Source organism: Carettochelys insculpta, chromosome 11 (assembly GCF_033958435.1).
Source record: "Carettochelys insculpta isolate YL-2023 chromosome 11, ASM3395843v1, whole genome shotgun sequence".
NCBI classification, from domain to species: domain Eukaryota; kingdom Metazoa; phylum Chordata; order Testudines; family Carettochelyidae; genus Carettochelys; species Carettochelys insculpta.
The window spans coordinates 17,437,875-17,458,650 of NC_134147.1; the positions used below are offsets into that span (position 1 = coordinate 17,437,875).

The 20,776-nt window shown below is 48.3% G+C and overlaps 1 protein-coding gene across 3 annotated transcripts in view; it reads left to right on the top strand.

Moving 5' to 3' along the window:
* The window catches only part of NRXN2 (neurexin 2), a 302,332-nt gene that overhangs the window by 91,938 nt on the left and 189,618 nt on the right, over positions 1-20,776 (top strand). For 2 of the 3 annotated variants that reach the window (XM_075005502.1, XM_075005503.1), the window contains exons 7-8: positions 10,661-10,822; positions 11,401-11,839. In XM_075005502.1, coding sequence (XP_074861603.1) covers positions 10,661-10,822; positions 11,401-11,839 — 601 coding nt within the window. Of the gene's footprint in view, positions 1-10,660; positions 10,823-11,400; positions 11,840-20,776 lie in introns of those variants that run through there. The other variant, XM_075005504.1, reaches the window with a different exon arrangement.

Here is a 20,776-nt window from a genome sequence, read left to right on the forward strand (position 1 = left end):
CCAAGTCTCCTGGAATGTGGACTCTCAGTTAGAGCAGAAGTTTCAGGACTTTATATATTCCTTGATGTAAGTGCATAGACCAAGCCACCAGAAAGTTAGCAAAACCATACAGCTCCTGGTCTTGGATTGACTGAAGTGACAAGCGAGTGTCATGTTGTGCCACAGTTTAAAGATCTGGAATCTAGGCTGGCCCTCTGGAACACAAATGAAATCCCTGTAATAGAGGACACTATGTTGTAGCCAAAACCATGAGAGGCATCTGCATCTCCCAGGGTCTGGTGGATCTGGGTTGCAAACATATTGGTTGGCAGCAGAGAATGAATGCAGGGCATCAGACCAATGTCTACAGTTCCTCTGATAAAACTGGATACTTTAAGAATTGTAGAAGGAGGTTCTCCACCAGGTTCAAGATACTTATTCTTGGAAAAACAGAGCATTCATCTTTCAATTTCTTGTTCCTGGAAAGAAGGTCACCAAGGAGTCAAATAAGGAAAGGAAGAGGGACTGTCAGCTCTGGCATTGGTTGACGTATCCATCCATTTGAAGGGATTCTAGGTTCTTGGGGTCCATAAGAACCTCGACTCAGAACTGGGCTCCCTCCAAAGGATGATGCCATTCTTTGAAAGCCACCTTGTTAACTAACAGCTCCTTGTCCCAGATATAATGATATTTTCCACTGGGATTAGTTTATGAGAGATAACGGTACATGTATGAAGTTGCCCATGGAGGCTCACTTGTTTTGATGTCACTGCACCTATTGCAAAGTTTGATGTTTGGGCTGCCATCATAAAGGAGATAGTAAGCTCTGGCTGGACAAGGATGGTGCTACGGTGAATGGCCTTTTTTGTGGATTTAAGGCATAGTGGGCTTCTAAAGACTGGATGAACCTGTCTCCTTTCCACAAAAACATTGTCATTGGGGCGACCATGCTGTAAAATCCTGTTAGCTGTTGGTAAAAGTGGCTCTCAAGCCTTGGAATTACTTTACCTCTTGTGTATCCGTTGGAGATGCTCAGTTGGATATGGCTGACACTTGTGCTGGTCCATAGTTAGCTCCTTTGGGGAAAGAGTATACCCAAGGAATTTGTGCCCTAGTCAGATTTACACTTCTTAAAATTGGCATATGGGTTTTGTCTGAGTCTGAGATGTAGTGTACCATGTTGGTTATGGAGACCTGGATCCACGGATGAAGGTCCTTGGAGGATGTCATTGAAGTAAATAATCAGAACTTGGTCTAGCATGTTCCTAAAAATATCATTAATGAAATGTTGGAAAGTCACCGGAGCATTGCACATGTCAAATGGCATAACCAAGTACCCCAAGTGTCCATAACCATATGCAGAATCTAGTCTTCTATTCATCTCGTTTTCGAATCTGAACTGAATTATGAATTTTACAAAGGTTCCAACCTAGTGAAGACCTTGACGGAGCAACATATTTCTGAGAGCTTGATGAGTTGTAACGGGTACTTTTCCAGATAGTAACATTGTTTAATGCCCTGTAATACACACAAGGCTGCCAGGGAACCATCCTTCTTATTCACAAAATAGGAGTCCCAGCTGGGGACACAGAGGGATGAATGAATCCCTTTTGCAGAGTTTCTTGGTCATAGTTCTAGGGAGCCTGTAAGTCACGTTCTGAGGTTAGAATACATATTCCTGAAAGGTAACGCTACTCGATTTGGAGGTCGAGGGGGTTGCAAGATGTCAGCTTCTTTTTTTTTTTTTTTTTGTTGACTGTGTTGGCAAAGTCTTGATATTTGGTGGGTGCCACCAGGACTATTGGGAAAGCAGGGGGTGGCCAAGTTTTCCTTTGGACTAATGTACTCTGTCTGGGAATCCGCTTGAGAGGCAGGCAGAGCTGCAGAGGTCTTTTGCTCTATGTTTGAATTTTGGGAGGCAAGATTATCGACATATTGTGAACTAAAATACCTCATGCCTGCCATCTAGCAGATATGTGGGTCATGGGTGATGAGCCAGAGAATGTGATGTATGGATCAACCTGCACTGAAGGATTTCCTGATGACTTTGAAAGGCAGTGACAGCTAAAAGGGCAGATTGGGTCCAGAGAGAGAAACAAACCATCAATGGACTCTACCAAATTGGGTGGAATCTGGCACTAGGTGGGGACATTATGCACTCAGGCAAACACGAAGTCTCTGAAATTACCTGAAGCACTGGAGTGCATGTGTACTTCTGGCTAAATCTTCTACATTGTGGGGTGCCATCGATGGAGCGGGAATAGGGGATGTGTTGGACACCGATTATCCATCCAGAGTATCAGCGGAGAAATGTGTGCACAGACTACTAGACTGAGAAGTAGAGAGGTAACTTGAGTCTGCAGCTTCTGCAGGATGTCCCCTATCCCTGACAGGAAGATGGCCTTAGCAGGATCCACCCCAGTAGTGGCATCTGTCCCTTCTCCATTTTCAGGTAGACTGCTCAAACTGGCACCAACTGGGGTATGAGCAGTCACATCTAATGATTGGAGCAATGGTGGACAGACCTTGTGATTGCAGTAGGGGTCAGAGCTACCATCAGGTATCAGACAAGAGAACAGGACAAGAAAAAGGCAGGAGCAGACCTAAAGCAAGACTGATGACAAGGCTTAGAACAAGACAGGCATGGGAGCAAAATCAGGCACATAAGTGTTGATGGAGGCAACTGCTCTGGTGTCTGTGTGTGTGTGCGTGCATAGCTCTGTTGCATGTATAGGGTGAGTAGCTCTTGTGGGGAAGAATAACTGGTGAGGTGTTGAATAGTTACAGAGAGGCAGCTGTGTTAGTCTGTACCTTCACAAAACAATAAAGCAGTCCTGTAGCACTTTAAAGACTAACAAAATGATTTATTAGATGATGAGTTTTTGTGGGACAGGCCCACTTCTTCCAGTCTGGAAATTCTGGTAATAGTAAACTGACATGACAAGAATTTAATAGAAAAATAGAAAAAAAATGAAATGAAAACTGGCGAATCAGCTTACATAGGACAGAAGGAGCAGGGACACCTCAGGCAACTCACTTCATAGACACTTGCAGTAAGTAACTTTCTTCCCTGTCTTCACTCCCCCTCCTTCTGTCCTATGTAGCTGATGCGTCAGTTCTCATTTCATTTTTTTTCTATCTTTCTGTTAAATTCGCATCGTGTCACTTTACTTTTATTAGAATTTCCAGATCTGGAGAAGCGCGTGTCCCATGAAAGCTCATCACCTAATAAATCATTTTGCTAGTCTTTAAAGTGCTACAGGACTGCTCTTCTGTTTGGTGAGTGTGTGTAAGTTGCTAGGAATAGCTCACGTGTTCACGGGGGGGTTTGGGGTCCTATTGGGAGACCATGGAGGGGGTGGAAAAGGCCCCGCTCAAAAAGGGGGGGGACCCACTAAAAAACATGGCCCCAAATAAATTTGGGGGATAGCTCTTGTGCTCGAGAGGCAATAACTGGTGGGGAGAGCAAATAACGTGTGGGTGGAATGTCTCTGCCATATGGATGATTGGAGGGATAGGTCATGTGTGCCTGTGAGTGTGAGGAGCAACTCATTTGATGGGGAAGTGCCTGTGTGTGCCAGCTCTGGTTTGTAGAGGGAGAGAGCTCTAGTGCACGGTTGATGGGAAAGCTCTGATTTATGTGTGTATTGGGCTCTGTTGTGTGTAAGTGGGAGAGCACTGAAGTGTGTTGAGGGATACTGTGTTGTGACTGAGGGGAGAGGGCTGGCCCATTTACATTGAGGAGCATCCCAGTGTATGTGCAAAGGAGAGGTCTGGGGCATGTATGTGTGTTTGAGAGAGACTGACCTGTGGTACATATGTGTGGAGAGGTGGCTAATATAGGTGCTGTGGGGAGGTCCTCTGCTGTGAAAGGGGGAGCTGGCTCTGCTGTGCGTATAAGGGAGGAGCTCAGGGAAGGGCACATCTGTGTTGATGGCTGCGGAGTGTGTATGTTTATGGAGGATTCTGGAGTGTGTGGGGAAGGAAGATAACGCATGTGTCTGGGAGGGTTTTGCGGTGTGTGAGGAAGAGGGATATCTAGGTGTGTGGGGAAGGGTGTTTGTGTGTATGTATGGGTGAGCTCTAGGGTGTGTGGGAGGAGGTTTCAGGGGTTGTAGTACAATCTGCACTCTTGTTTACCTATCACTCAGGTGCTCCTGTTACAAACTATCCCAGCCAGCCCAATCTATCTCCATAATTTCCCTCCCCCCCCAACCTTCTCCCTCTCTGGTGCATGCCTCAGCCTGCATCTTTCTCTTTCTCTTTCTCTCTCTCTTTGCTTCCCATTGGTCTGTGATCCTCCCACCCCTGAAGCCCACAGACCTGTCTAACGTGCATGGCTCTTGCTATTGCTCATTCTGCCTCTCTGCCCTGCATGGCTTTCCTCTCTCTCTCTCTCTCCATCCGAGTCTCTTTCTCTCTGCTGATCTCTCTCTCTCTCTGATGATTAATTAATTAATTAACCAAGAGCCAGCTGATAATTAACTTCTGTGGTACTAATACTGTGCTAATGAAGATTGTCTTACTGTTTCTACTAACTGCCATTTTTCTGTCTGAATTTTTAAGTTTGTCTGAGGAAAACAGACCTCCAAACCTCCAAATTCCATCAATAATCCAAAACTTATCCCCACCTCCTTCCTCACAGGGCACTCTGTCCTATGCAGGGGCTGTCTGAACTGGGATCCCTCCTTTTAGATTAGCTTTTTAGTCGGGGGCAGCTTGTTTGCAGGTGAGATTTTTGTTTTTTCACCTAACAGAATTCTGTCCTGGCTCTAATAGCGGAGGGGAGTGGGACAAGCTGGGAGATTGAACTCCTGGATTCTGTCCACAGCTCTTGCAGGGAAGTGGGGCTAAGAGGGTTAAAAGCGTGCGAGGGGTTGGGATTGAACTCTGATGGTTTGAACAAGGTAGGGCTAGGAGTCAGGATGCCTGGGTTCTATACCCAGCCATTGCAAGGAAGTGGGGTCTGGTGGATTAGAGCTGGGAAGAGGCTATGAGTCACAGCTTCCTGAGTTTTGTCTTTGGATCTGGGTAGGGAGTGGGATTTGGTGGTTAGAGTAGGGTGGATTTGGAATCAGGATTCCTTAGTTCAATCTCCAGTTCTGGGAGGAAACTGGGAGGCCTAGTGATAAAAGCAAAGGGAGCTGGGAGCTCCTGTTTATTCCCAGCTCTAGGAGTGGGGAGTAGAGGGAGGCTGTCTTCTGTAGTGGAGTCTCCCTGACCTGCTCAGTTGGGAGCTTCCTCTGCTGTTTTTACTATAGGGCTTGTAGCCTGGTCAGGATCCAGGAATGACTTCAGACAGTGTGTAATCTGTTAGCTGGAATGTCGAGGGGCTTGTCTGTGTGTCTCCCCCATGTGGTGATGTGGATCCTCATTGGCCTCTGTCAAACACAGGATCCTCCTGCCTAGTGGCTTAAGGGTTAGTTCCACCCAAAGCTGTAGTCTTTGAGAGCAGAACTTGGGGGCAGGTGCTGTCTACAAGGAGGGATCTCATCTTGGATTATATGCCTTCCTTCCCTTCCCCTGCCTAATCTCACTTCTTTTGCATGTTGTTGTACTGACCAATACTAATGTGACCCCCCCCCAGCCTCCCCTCCTCCCATCCCCTTCTGTACGGGGAAAAGGAAAGAGACCCACTGAAAGGAATTTAAAAAAACCACAATCCCTGACCCCCACCCCAAATCCCTCTCCATAACCCCTCACCCATGCAATCCCACAGCGTGTCAAGAAACAGCCCCCAACAAAGAAAAACCCAACTAGTTCTGCCTCCCTTTCTAATCCTGCAATAAACACAATGGTTCTAGCAGGCCAGAGCCCTCATATGCACAAGATTTGATGGGATGAAACAAGAACAGGGAGTGCAGGGTTACAAAATTCAACCCATTCTGTGTTCTCCAGAGCTCATGACACACGGTTCACGTTTTGTGCTGGGGTGGTGTGGTGTGTGTATACTGGGGTGAACTTTGGATCTGATTTGGAGTCAGCACTATTATCCTGTTTGCAAGCACTGCTAAAGCCCCTCTATCTTGCAAGGGGTTGCGGTGGCACTGGGGTCCAGGCTCCTCCATTGCAGACAGGATAGATGTGCAGGGTATCAGGGGTAATAGAGGAGTTAGTTGTGTACTGATACACCCTTGGGGTGTATGTGTGTTATATGATCCAAACAGGCTGTATATAGCATATGTGTATGCACACGTGCATACGGCTCCCCTACTGGACAGGTTCAGAAATGTCTGTGTGTGGTTGTGCCTGTTGTTTCACATTGAATGTACAGGGGCAGTTCTGATTTTGTTTGGCAGTGCGTGTGGGTACGCATGTGCTGCTCCCTAGGATCAGAACTCTCTATCTGTGTGTGTTTGTCTATACCCCTCCACAATGCACAGAATCCGAACATACTTTCTGTGTAGGTAATACTCCTTTGTGTACACTATTCGGTCCCAGATAGAATGAGGATTGCCTCTAGGTTTGGAAGTGTACTGCCTCCAGAGGGGCCGATAGCTGCCACAGGCCCCAGGGCAAGGTGGGAGAGGGGCCCAGCTCTGTGCCCTGGAATGGGTGGGACTCAGGGCAGTCAGTTTTCGGTGGCTCCCAACTATGTGCTGGCTCCTCCCTATACAGTCCCTCACAGTCGTGTGCAGCAATGTGACTGTCACTTCAAAAGCGCCTGGACCTAAGTCCACCACTGCTGCTACTTTGGCAGTGATGGTGGCCAGAGCTTCGGGCCCCTTTGAAACACTGGGCCCCAGGGCAGTTGTCACCTTTGTTCCCCCCCACATTGGTGGTCGTGACTGCCTAGTCAGAAACAGAATGGCCTCTGTGTGTGTACACTGCTCATTAATGTATTGTTCTGGGCTGTCTGAAAGTATATTTGTGTTCTTCTCAATACTGCAGAGTAAGGACTGCCTGTATGTGTGATGGTCCCTCCTAGACAGGATCAGAAGTGTGTGTAGTGTGTGCGAGCATACATGTAGCTGTAATGTTCCCTTCCGGAGATGATCATCACTCTACATGTGCGTGCACGTGCGCGTGTGCGTTTGTGTGCATATACTATACCCCAGAACAGGGTCAGAACTGTCTTTGTGTGTACTATCCCATGCAGTATATAATCAGAACTCCTTGTGCGTGTGAATGTGTATGTGTGCATGCACATATATGGTCCCTACTGGGCACAATCAGAACTGCCTCTGTGTGTGCAAGTGCATGTAGTGCTCCATACTGTCTAGAATCAGAACTGTGTATGGGCAAGCCTGAACTGTCTGTGTGAGCATGCGCGTGCCTGAAAGTGATGCTCCCTAGCAGATGAGGTCAGAAGTGCGAGTGCATGTACAAATGGACGTGTACTGCCTCTTACTGGCGATGTTCATAATCTGCTATGTGTGTACTGCCCCTTGCAGTGTGCATATGGACTGCTCTGGGACAGCTAGGAGCACAGCCGTGTGTGTGTGTGTGTGTGTGTGTGTGTGTGTGTGTGTGTGTGTGTGTGTGTACAAACAAGCAGTGCACTCTACTGGACAAGATGGGAAGTACCTGTCTGTATTACCCTCTACTACAGAGGCTCAGCACTTCTTACTTTTACCCCACCCTGCCCTGAAAAAACATTATCCTCACACTGATAGCTCCTTTTCCTGCATTCCCCCCTCGCTGTGGGCTGGCTATTATCCTTCCCACAGCCTCCCTATGGACCGGCTGTGTTCACCCTCCTACTTCTCTTATGGACCAGCCATTACCCCTCCACTACCTCACCATGGACTGGTCATGTGTTGCTACCTTATGACCGCTCCTGTAAGGGCTGTTAACTGCCCCTCAAATTCTTGAGACCAGCTGTGATCCCCCAGCACTGCTGTCCCTTCTACACACCACCTGTTGCCTATCCCTACCAACAACCTCCTCACAAAACAGCTGTTCCCCTGCCTCTTCGCCCCTACCACAGTGGCCATTGCTCCCACAGCCTCCTCGCCGAACAGTTGTTCTCCTTGTCTCCTCCTAAAACATCAGTTACCCAACATCCGGACCCAGACTGGCTGTGATGCTGCTACCCACAGCCTGCTCAGGGAATAGCCATTATCACCTGACAAACTACCGAATCCTGGCTGAATGGCCACTTGCCCTTCCTAGTACCCTCCCCAAAGAGCAGCCATTCAACCACAAACATCTCACAGAGCGGTCATTCCCCCTCCAGCCTGCTCCCAGAACGGCCATTCCCCTTCCCCCCCGGCCACAGCCTCTCCCAGAATGGCCATTCCCCTTCCCCCCGGCCACAGCCTCTCCCAGAACGGCCATTCCCCTTCCCCCGGGCCACAGCCTCTCCCAGAATGGCCATTCCCCTTCCCCCTGCCACAGCCTCTCCCAGAACGGCCATTCCCCTTCCCCCCGGCCACAGCCTCTCCCAGAACGGCCATTCCCCTTCCCCCCCGGCCACAGCCTCTCCCAGAACGGCCATTCCCCTTCCCCCCGGCCACAGCCTCTCCCAGAATGGCCATTCCCCTTCCCACCCGGGCCACAGCCTCTCCCAGAACGGCCATTCCCCTTCCCCCGCGACAGCCTCTCCCAGAACGGCCATTCCCCTTCCCCCGGGCCACAGCCTCTCCCAGAACGGCCATTCCCCTTCCCCCGGGCCACAGCCTCTCCCAGAATGGCCATTCCCCTTCCCCCCCGGCCACAGCCTCTCCCAGAACGGCCATTCCCCTTCCCCCCGGCCACAGCCTCTCCCAGAACGGCCATTCCCCTTCCCCCCCGGCCACAGCCTCTCCCAGAACGGCCATTCCCCTTCCCCCCGGCCACAGCCTCTCCCAGAACGGCCATTCCCCTTCCCACCCGGGCCACAGCCTCTCCCAGAACGGCCATTCCCCTTCCCCCGCGACAGCCTCTCCCAGAACGGCCATTCCCCTTCCCCCGGGCCACAGCCTCTCCCAGAACGGCCATTCCCCTTCCCCCGGGCCACAGCCTCTCCCAGAATGGCCATTCCCCTTCCCCCCCGGCCACAGCCTCTCCCAGAACGGCCATTCCCCTTCCCCCGCGACAGCCTCTCCCAGAACGGCCATTTTCCCCCATCCCTTGACTTGGCCTCTGCATGGAACATTCTTTTCCACCCTCCACTAGTCTCCCCCCGGAATGGCCGTTCCTCGACCCACCACGGCCTCCATACAGAATGGCCAACTTCCCCCCAGGAATGTCCAGTGCTCCCCTCCAGCCATGACCCCAGCCTCCTTGCCGAACAGCCATTTCCCCCTCCCCTCCACCCCCCGCTGGCACCTCTTCCTCACAGAACGGCCGTTTCCCCCACCCTCCCAGCCTCCTTGCAGAACAACCATTCCTGTTCCAACATCTCCTTGCAGAACAACCATTCCTGTTCCAACATCTCCTTGCAGAGTAACCATTCCCCACCTCCAGCCTCCTCACTAAATGGTATGGTGGCCTCCCCCATTTCCTCTCCCCAAAACCTCCTCCCAGAACAGCCATTCTCTCCCTTCCAGCCTCCTCACAGAACAGCCATCCCACCCTGTCCCAGCCTCCTCACAGAAGGGCCATTTTCCCTCAACCCCGGCATCCTCACAGAGCAGCCATTTTGTCTCCTGCTACACCCTCCTCACAGAGTGGCCATTCTCCCGCTTCCAGCCTCCTTCCAGCAGCAGCCACCCCGAGTGGACACCCCATCCCTGCTCACAGACTGGCTATTCTCTCCCATCCAGCCTCGTCACAGGAAGCTATTCCCCCACAACCCCCCAGCTTCGTCAAAGTGCCCATCTCCCCTCCAACAGCCTCCTCACACAATGGCCATCTCCACCCTCGGGACCCTCCCAGGGCATATGTTGCCACCTGTCTCCCCACAGCCCATAGATTACCACTCCCCATAAGTGTGCAGGTACCCTCATCTTTCCCTTGGGCCTGCTGTTACTCCCAGTGTGTCAGAGCTCCCAATGGCCCAAACCAAGGCAGGGGAAATGTATCCTACCCTCTAGACCAATCAAGGTGGATAGTGCAAGGTCCTTGCTTGTTTTAGGGGAGCACTATCAGCTTCGTGCCCCAGCCTGGACATTGGTGAGGAGCTGCAGCTGTGGTGAGTGGGATACAGCCGGGGGAGGGGGTGGAGGGCAGATTGTGGAGGGATGTGTGGTACTTATCCATCACTCAGAAGGTATAGATGTCTATATTGTCAGTAACCCTCCTGGCAGGGCTAGTGACAGGTCGTCAAAATTTGTGCACCCCTCTTTCTAGTCCCCCACCAAATCTTGTGCAGATCCTAATCCATCACATCTGTGACAATTCCCTGCCCAGCCCTCCTCTCCCATTCAATCTCGTGAACCTTCCTGCCTTGATCAAAGCTTATGTCCTGCCTTTTCCAGCCCCTTCGCCAATTCTCATGCACTCTCCTTTTCCAGAGTGTCAAATATTGTGAACAACCCCATTACAGTCCCCTTCCCATATAAAATTTTGTGCTGACCCTTTCCATCCCCCACCAAATTTTGTTCCACTCCCCCTTCACCTGAGCCCCAAATACTGGCATTCCTCCAAAGAGACAACCAGACATAAAAATGGCTTAGCCACCTCCCCACTCATCACCCCCCAATCCCTCACCAGCCCCAGGTGGTTAATATTCTGTTGTCTGCTTGTTTCCCCCTTCCCACACTCCCCTCCATTCCCTGCCACTGCCCCATCCCACCCCTGCAATCATGATGGACAGGTAACCATTTCCGTGGATGGTATCCTGACAACGACAGGCTACACACAGGAGGATTATACCATGCTGGGGTCAGATGACTTTTTCTACATTGGGGGCAGCCCCAACACAGCTGACCTGCCGGGGTCCCCTGTCAGCAATAACTTCATGGGGTGCCTGAAAGATGTGAGTATGCAATGAGATGCGGCTACCTCTGCGGCTGGGTGAAGTAGCTGTGTTTATGGGGCTCCCTTGACCAGTGCTAAGATGCAGCCACCTCTGGGATGGTATTACGGTCTATTTTAATAGCCCATAGAAAAACCGCCCAAAAGTCAAAGGAAGGAAGTGCAGGAAAATCCCATGTCAGTGGCAGCTGTGGACCATTCCCTTATGGTCCTTGTTTGGGGGATGGTGGGGATGAAATTTAGTGTGTGATGTAGACATTATGAACCAAAACATAACCCAGGAAACCCATCACATACAGCAGCCATCAGGTAGGAACAGCTGTCCATAACTGTCTACTTGAAGCCAGATTAGCACTGTGACCCCCTAGAGTGAAAAGACCTTGTATTCTACCCTCCCCGAAGCAATCCAATCTCCCCACCCTGGGGTCAGATTAGACCTGGCATCCCCGAGAGGGGAAAGCCCAGAATCCCATTCCCCGCCCCCTGAGCTAGTGAGCAGGTCCTTGCTGGGGCCTAGATTGGAGTTGGCACACCCTAGAGGAAAAAGGCTTTGTGTCCCACTGCAGTTCTTCCCAACAGGTCGTGTACAAGAACAATGACTTCAAGCTGGAGCTGTCACGTCTGGCCAAGGAGGGTGACCCAAAGATGAAGATTAACGGGGACTTGGTGTTCCGTTGTGAGAATGTGGCAGCCCTGGACCCAGTCACCTTTGAATCACCAGAGGCCTACATCTCCCTGCCTAAGTGGAACACCAAGAAGACAGGCTCCATCTCCTTTGACTTCCGCACCACTGAACCCAATGGCCTTCTGCTCTTCAGCCACGGGCGCCTACAGCCCCCGCGGGAGAGCCGTGCTGAACGCCCACACAAGGCTGATTACTTTGCTATGGAGCTCCTAGATGGCCATCTCTACCTGCTGCTGGACATGGGCTCTGGTGGCATCAAGATGCGTGCCAGCAACAAGAAGGTCAATGATGGAGAGTGGTGCCATGTGGATTTCCAGCGCGATGGGCGTAAAGGTGAGAGGACTCTGCAGCCCGGCTTGCAACATCCCCATACACACCTCTGTCCCCTCATCCTTGGCCTGTCAATGGAGATCCATGTCCCACCTCTTGCATTCTCTGTGTGCCCTGGCTGCCTGAAATTCTGAGCACCCATAGGGAGTGCCAGGCTACCTCTGCCCTCCAGACCCCACCCACAAGTTACCCCCTCTGCCCAGAACGGACTATATGCCCACTCCTATCTCCACTGAAGGGTTGTCCCCAGCTGGAGTGTCTGGAGTTATGCAGCAATGTGGCAGGTTTCATGGTGCCACCTGGTAGTTCTGCCATGCACTGGGGGATGTAGGGCCTGTCACTGGACTTTGGAAAAGGGCCAGCAGATGGGGTCTCAGGGGTAGGGGGAACTTTCTGAGTCACAGAGCTGAGTGGTTGTACTGAGGCTGAATTGTGCTTTGCATTTTGGGGTCAGAGAGCAAATCTGATGATATAGTAGTCCTTGCACAACAGCCTGCCCATGTAGACAGAGCCCAGAGCTGTCCGCCTCCCCTCTACAGCTTTTTTTCCCCTCACTGCTGATGGATAGATCAAATTGGCTTCTCGTTAGTGGTTCATTAGAGAGGCAAAAAAAGAAGCTCAGGAGTGGCAGGAAACAGAGACAGCAGAATCTCCTACAGCTCCCCATATGTGGCATGGGGGAGGGAGGGAAAGAGAGAGAGAGAGAGAGAGAGAGATGATGCAGTGCTGCCCCCTGCTGAATAAAGTATCTCAGAGCTGTATTTTACCAATATCCATCTGTCTGTCTGTCTATGTGTGAGTCTTAGAATCACAGAACACTAGAACTGGAAGGGACCTTGAAAGGTCATTGAGTCCAGTTCCCTGCCCTCTCAGCAGGACCAAGCACTGTCTAGACCATCGCTGATAGACATCTATCTAACCTGCTCTTAAAAATCTCCAGTGATGGAGATTCCACAGCCTCCCTAGGTAATTTATTCCAGTGTTTAACCACCCTGATGGTTAGGAAGTTCTTTCTAATATCTGATCGAAACCTCCCTTGCTGCAGTTTAAGCCCGTTGCTCCTTGTCCTATCCTCAGAGGCCAAGGAAACAATTTTTCTCCCTCTTCCTTGTAACCCTCTTTAAGGTACTTGAAAACTGCTATCATGTCCCCTCTAAGTCTTCTCTTTTCTAAACTAAACAATCCCAGTTCTTTCAGTCTCCTTCATAGCTCATGTTCTCTAGACCTTTAATTATTTTTGTTGCTCTTCTCTAGACCTTCTCCAATTTCTCCACTTCTTTCTTGAAATGTGGTGCCCAGAACTGGACACAGTACTCCAACTGAGGCCTAATCAGCGGAGAGCAGAGCAGAAGAATGACCTCTCATGTCTGGCTCACTGCACTCCTGTTAATGCATCCCTTGTTTGCTTTTTCTGCAACAGCATCACACTGTTGACTCATATTTAGCTTGTGGTTCACTATGACCCCTAAATCCCTCTCCGCAGTACTCCTTCCTAGACAGTAATTTCCCATTCTGTACATATGAAACTGATTATTCCTTCCTAAGTGGAGTACCTTATTAAACTTCATCCTGTTTACCTCAGACCATTTCTCCAGTTTGTCCATATCATTTTGAATTATGACTCTGTCCTTCAAAGCAGTTGCAACACCTCCTAGCTTGGTATCATCTGTAAACTCAATAAGTATACTCTCTGTGCCAGTATCCAAATTGTTGATGAAGATCACCACGGAACCCCACTCGTTTTGCCCTTCCAGCATGACTGCAACCCGTTAATAACTACTCTTTGAGAATGGTTATCCAGTCAGTTATGCACCCCCCTTATAGTGGCTGCATCTAAGTTGTATTTGCTTAGTTTATTGATAAGATCATGTGAGACCATGTCATATACCTTATTAAAGCCTAGGTATACCACATCCACCATTTCTCCCTTTTCCACAAGACTTGTCTTGTCAAAAAAAAGCTATCAGATTGGTCTGACATGATTTATTCTTTACAAATACATGCTGGCTGTTACCTATCACCTTATTTTCTTCAAATGTTTTCAGATTAATTCCTTAATTATTTGCTCCATTATCTTTCCCAGCACAGAAGTTAAACTGACTGGTCTGTAGTTTCCTAGGTTGTTCTTTTTTCTCTTTTTATAGATGGGCACTATATCCGTCCTTTTCCAATCTTCTGGAATCGCTTCCAACTTCCAGGACTTTTCAGAGATGATAGCTAAAGGCTCAGAAGCCTCCTCTATCAGCTCCTTAAGTACTCTAGGATGAATTTCATCAGGCCCTGGTGACTTGAAGATGTGTAATTTTTCTAAGTAACTTTAAATTTGTTCTTTGTTCATTTTATCCTCTAGCCTTCCCACTAGCATACATTATGTTAGGCATTTCTGCATTGGCCTTCTTAGTGAAGACCAAAACAGAGAAGTCATTAATTACCTCTGCCGTTTCCAAGTTTCCTGATATTGTTTCTCCCTCCTCACTGAGTAGTGGGCCTACCCTGTCCTCAGTCTTCCTCTTGCTTCTAATATATTTATAGAACGACTTCTTGTTACCTTTTATGCCTCTAGCTAGTTTAAGCTCATTTTGTGCCCTGGCTTTTCTAATCTTGCCCTGCATACACGTACTATTTGTTTATATTCATCTTTTGTAATTTCTCCTAATTTCCACTTTTTATATGACTCCTTTTTGATTTTGAGATCCTGCAAGATGTCCTGGCTAAGCGTTGGTAGTCTTTCACCACACCTTCTATCTTTCCTAGGCAGCAGTGTAGCTTGCTTTTGGGACTTTAATAATGTCCCTTTGAAAAACTGCCAACATTCTTCAGTTGTTTTTTCTCTTAGTCTTTCCTCCCATGGGACCTTACCTGCCAGCACTCTGAGTTTACCAAAATTTGCATTCCTGAAATCCATTGTCTCTATTTTGCTGTTCTCCCTTTCACTATTTCTTAGAATCATGAACTCTGATTTCATGGTCACTTTCTTCCAAGCTACCTTCCCACTTTCAAATTCTCAACAAGTTCCTCCCTATTTGTTAAAATCAAATCAAATAAGTGTTCCCCCCAGTAGCTTTTTCCACCTTCTGAAATAAAAAAATTGTCATCCATGCAGTCCAAGAACTTTCTAGATAGTCTCTGCCTCACTGTGTTAGTTTCCCAACATATATAGGGATAGTTGAAGTTCCCCAACACCACCAAATCCTGTTTTTGGATGATTTTGTTAGTTGTGTAGAAAAAGCTTCATCTACCTCTTCTACCTGTCCATGTGGTCTATAGTATACACCTAATAGTACGATGTGGTCTATAGTATACCACTAATATGACATCACCCTTGTTTTTAACCCTCTTTTAACCTAACCCAGAGATGCTCAACACCTTTGTCTCCTACATCCACCTCCACCTCACTCCAAGTGTGCACATTTTTAATATATAAGGCAACATCTTCTCCCTGTTACCCTGCGTAGCCTTCCTGAGTAAGCTGTACCCTTCTATACCAATATTCCAACCACGTATTATCCCACAAAGTCCCTGTTATACCAGTTATGTCATAGTTGTGTTTATTAGGATTTCAAGTTCTTCCTTTTTATTCCCCCTACTTCTTGCATTTGTATATAGGCATCTAAGATACTGATTTGCGTTTGCCTCCCAGTTCTGCCTCGTCCCTCTTTTTTCTCTGCTGTTATAGTCCATGATCCCTCCCATTTCCAGTCCAGCTCCCAGGTGTCCAGGTTTTGTACTTACTGGTGGGCTTTGGTCACCCATCAAACCTAGTTTAAAACCCTCCTCATTTGATTAGCCAGTCTTGATCCAAAGACATGCTTCCCGTTCCTTGAAGAGTGAATTTCATCCCTGCTTAACAGTCCTTCATGGAATAGCATCCTGTGTTCGAGGAAGCCAAAGCACTCCTGGTGATGCCATCCTTGCAGCCAAGCATTCACCTCCAGGACGCACCTGTCTCTGCCTGGGCCCTTACCTTTGACAGGAAGGATTGAGGAGAACACCACCTGTACTCACAACTCCTTCACTCATACCCCCAGAGCCCTGTAGTCACGCTTGATCTGCTCAAGGTTACACCTTGCAGTATAATTTGTTTGTTCAAGAACTCCTCCTAAAAGGTAAGAGCTCGGACCGCCAAATTTGGTATGCAACTTCCTCTTACCATAACTTAAAGCAAGGTAGTGGGTTGGATGTGCCTGGAATCCTATAGTTTCACATCAAACAGAAAGGGAGAAATCTGATAGCAGGCACAGTTATGCTCCATAGGAGGGGCAGCAAGGGCAGGGGACAGTTGCACTGCAGAGGGAGCACAGAGGGGTGCCTGCACCTGTAAGAGCATGGCTGGCTGGGGACAGGGCTCTGCATGATTCAAGCCACCAGCCATGAGTAACTGCCCCCCCATTCCAAAGCCCCAGCACCAAACACTCTCTGTCAGCCCCAGCACCAGAGATGTGGGGGCAAGAGCCCCACTGGCCAGCAGTCCTGCTGTCATGGCCCCCCACAGCCTCTAACCGCAGGGAGCATCACTGGCATGGCAGCACGGCCTTGACTGGCTTGGGGAACAGGCAATGGACAGTGCCAAGCAGCACTGCCTCTGCCACTGAGGCCCCCCACTTTTCCTCCTAGGGAGGAGTTGCTAGCAGGGCATTGCAACCTTGGCTGGTCTGGGGAGCAGCTACGGGATGGAGCTGGTCCATACAGCCCCAGCACTGGTCCCCTGGAGCCACCAGCTGGTGCAGCCCCCCTGCCAGAGCCCCTGCCTCCTCCCTGGGAGAAGCTGTCAGCTTGGCAGTGCATCAGTCGGCCTCAGAACACCCCTGAGCACCTTCCACACTTCCTGGTCTCCTGCCCATAGCTTTCCACCCCCTGTCTTGAGCCTTCACAAGGACCTGAACAACACCGAGTAAATCCTCTAGTAGGTCTCTATAACTCCTCATTTTGGCCCTACATGTGTGAGTGCCTGTGTATGTGTGCACCGTTCTGTCCCTTACTGATATGAACATGTCAGCACCACCCCTGTGTGCATGTCAGCTCCCTCTGTGTATGTGTGCATTTATGCATATATGTGTGAAAGTCATGCATGTCTGAGTGAGCGTATATGAATTAGTCTGTGTGAATGCATGTTGTATGTCTCATTCTGGGACTGCATGTGTGTGAACTGTGTGAGAGAACACGTGAGAGAATTAGTGTGTGTGTATGGGTCCCTCTATGAATTGTGAGCTGATTTTAACCCAAGCAGTAAGACAAAAAATCAGAGTCTTAAAGGTTATTCTATTCAGGAGGAGAAAGTGGTGATGGATGCAAACCTGTTCATTTATAAAGAACAGATAAAGTCTTGTTTCTCAGAATAAGGCAGGAGTTGAACAGAGAGTTTCTTTGCTTAGAGCTCCAAGCCCCTCTCCAGCAATCACTAGGTCCAAATGCTCTCTTAGCATTTTCCAAGGGTTGTGCTCTTAGTGGTTTTGTGATGGCATGTGAGGTTTCCTTGCTATCTTTCTTTCTTCCTCTGGTCTTTTTGCCTCTCTCTCACAAAGACAGACACCTTCATAAAGCAACAGCGCATAAAACCCCTCCATCCATATGGATTTTGCATGTGCTTTTTTTTGAGCAGTAGCATGTGTCTGTGATTTGGTTGGAGGGTCCTATTGTTTTGGTTGTCTGGGTCCCTAAAGGAGCTATAATGACTTCTTACAATGATCTTAAAAGAAGTGTGGTGTTTCTGCTGAATGATAACTGCAAGGTGTACCCCAGCCTTATAACACCCCTCATCTTCACCCATTCCCTTCCTAGAGGTCAAAATGGTGACACTTTGAACAACGCATTCCAGACAGAAAGAAAAGTACTTATTTAACAAATTACATATGATACAACCATAACTATTTACATATTAAAAGAGTCTTTCTCTCTGGATATTTCACATGGACCAGCCCCATACAATTTTACTTCCATCCCAATCTTCTTGTAGTTTTCCTTTCCTCCACAGCCAGGAGTTCTTTTTGAGTTGTGGAATAATTCCACTCCTCAGAACTAGAGACTTTTTCTGTAATAAGCAATCATGCTCTAAAGTCCTCGATATTCTTGTGTCAATACTGCCCCCGATCTGTAAGCACTAGTATTCATGTCAATATTAAAGGCATTTTGAAACATGCAGTCCAAGATAGGAGCAGTCACAAGAGCCTGTTTGAAATCTGAAAATGTTCTACTGACCACTGAAATGGTTTCCTTTTCTCTCCCAATCTGTGCAGCATTTTTGCAATATTGGCAAATCCACAAATAAACCTTCTATAATAGGAGCAGAGTCTGATAAAACTCTGCACATCTGTGGGCGTCTGGGAAGTTTGCCAGTTCTATACAGCCTCAATTTCTATTTCTCAGTGGAAATTCCCTCCTCCATCACTGTGTGCCCAAGGGACATTACCTTTTTTTTAAAGAGCTCGCATTTCTTTGGGTTCAGTTTCAGTTTGGCATCCTGCAGTTTACCGCAGACCATTTGTAGATGTATCAGTTCCTGTTCAAAAGTTTTGGCATACACTAGGCTATCATCTAGCTACCACAGGCAGGCTGAGAGAGACATGCTGTGTCACACCCTCTCCATTAGCCTCTCAAATGTGGCTGGTGACTGCATAAGCTCATAGCCATTCCTTGTAACTGCCATGGCCTTGTCCTGTGGTGAAAGCTGTCTTTTGCCTATCCATTCGATCCTCTTCCATTTGCCAGTACCAACTTTTAAGGCTCAGTCTGGAAAACCGTATTGAATCTGCCACACCATCCAGGGTATCATCTGTTCACGGTAGTGGACAAGAATCCATTGAAGTGACTTCATTTAGTTTTCGGTAGTCCACACACAATCTGGTGCAGTCTTCTTTTTTCTTAATCAGCTCTGTGAGTGAAACCAAAGGCCTGGTTAAAAGCTCAGTTATGTCTTCCAGATACATTTCCTCAATGGCCTTTAAGGCCTCTGCCCTCTGTGTTACCGATAGCTCTGCTCCCAGTTAAGGCTATCAGGAAGGCCAGGCTATATAAAACTCACAGGGAACTTAGCAAACAGGAGCAGCTCACAGAGAGTTGCCTGTGGAAGTTTAGAGGGGGAGTGTGAAGGGGGCTAGATATACTTGGCTTTCTTTAAAATTAAACAAAAATCTAAACTGCCTGATTTAAGTAAGAACCCTGTCGCTAATCAAATTAGCTCTAGGAGAGAATGCAGGCAGAAGCCAAGCAGCAGCGTGGGGAGTTATCCTGTTTATTGCACACAATGTAGCATGCCTGATTACCTGCTCTAGGGACAGGTGGTGTAAGTGTGTGTTCGGTGCAAGGAGCTCCTGTCCCTCAGAGAATGCAGATGGACTTTGAAGGCCAACGTGGTTGAATTGGAGGATTTAAGGGAGGCGTAGAGGTACATAGATAAAGTTTTACAGGGCACCACAGAATAGTCCCACCTCTGGTCAGACAGTATCTGTGCTGTTGAGGAGGGTGAAAGCTCAGGGATGGAGAACACTCAACTGGAGAAGAGGGAAATGATTCCATAGTTGGAACCATCCTTCCAGATGATGATGTGGTATCCTCTTGCACTGAGCATACCTCTCTGGAGGAGGGAGCTCCAGTCATTAGGAAAAGACAGGTGTTAGTAATGGAAGGTTTTCAATCATTAGAAACATAGACAGCTGGGTTTCTGATGACTGGGAGAACTGTGTGGTGATTTGCCTGCTTGTTGCAAAGGCTGCAAATCTCACAAGATCTAGATAGACAAATGTGTAGTGCTGGGGAGGAGCCAATGATTATGGTACATGTACATACTAATGACACAGGGAAGGACAGGAGAGAGGTTCTGGAAGCCAAATTTAGGCTGCTAGGAAAGAGATTGAAATCCAGGACCTCAATGGTAGCATTCTCTGAAGTGTTTCCAGTTCCACATGCAGGGCCAGGTAAACAAGTAGAACTGCAGTCTCAATGCATGGACGATGGTGTAGGGAGAAGGAGTTTAGGTTTATCAGGATCTGGGAAAACTTCTGAGGAAGGGGAAGCCGATACAGGAAGGATGGGCTCCACCTAAGCCAAAATGGATACAGATTCCTGGCACTTAATATTAAAAAGGTCCTAGAACTATTTTTAAACTAAGAGCTGGGGGAAAACTGACAGGAGCAGAGGAGTACATGGATTGGACAGAGACCTCTCTTAGGGGATGCACCTGCACCCTCTCTTGCCCACAAACCAGTAACCACTTTGCCTGTTCTCCAGCCTCCACACTTCAAACACACTTAAAATCACTACTAGCATCCAGAGCAATCATCTGTGCACATCACCCTGCTTGCTGCACCACTGTGATGGGGTGCTGTAACAGAAGACCCCTTGGGAATATTCCCCAGTGTACTTATCTTGCCACTGAAACCCATCTTCTTGATCAGTGGGGCTCCCTACCACCCTGTCCTGCTGAGCCAGATTCTCTGGTCTCCCCTGGCCAAGTCCCAGATTTGGGATTATGACTCCTAACAGAGCAATGCAGACACTGATTTACTTCAGGTCTGGGAGGATGCACCTGTAGGGCACAGCACCAAGGAAACCAGTCCCCAAAAGGGAACAAAATCCCAAATCTGTCTCTTTCTGTGCAAAAGTTTTGCACAAAGAGGGCTAGTCATTAAGCCCCCTTTATCAGTGAAAAGGAGATGTGCACAGTGGTGCCCCCTCCCGGTAATAATTACTTGCACTGGGTATGATCATAAAAAAGAGTTCGTGTTAAGTATACAGTAGGATTTAAGTGGTTATAAGTAAAAATAGACCGGTCAAATTAATATTAAAATTAAATGAAAATGCATAGCTAGTTTTAACTTTCCTAAGATACTTATTGCATACTGATTCTTACCCCCAAAGAGCTGTTCTCATGTCAGGTAATATCTTCAAACCAGTGCTGTTCTTTTCCTCTGATTTGGGTCAACAGCCTGTCATAGTTTTTTGTTT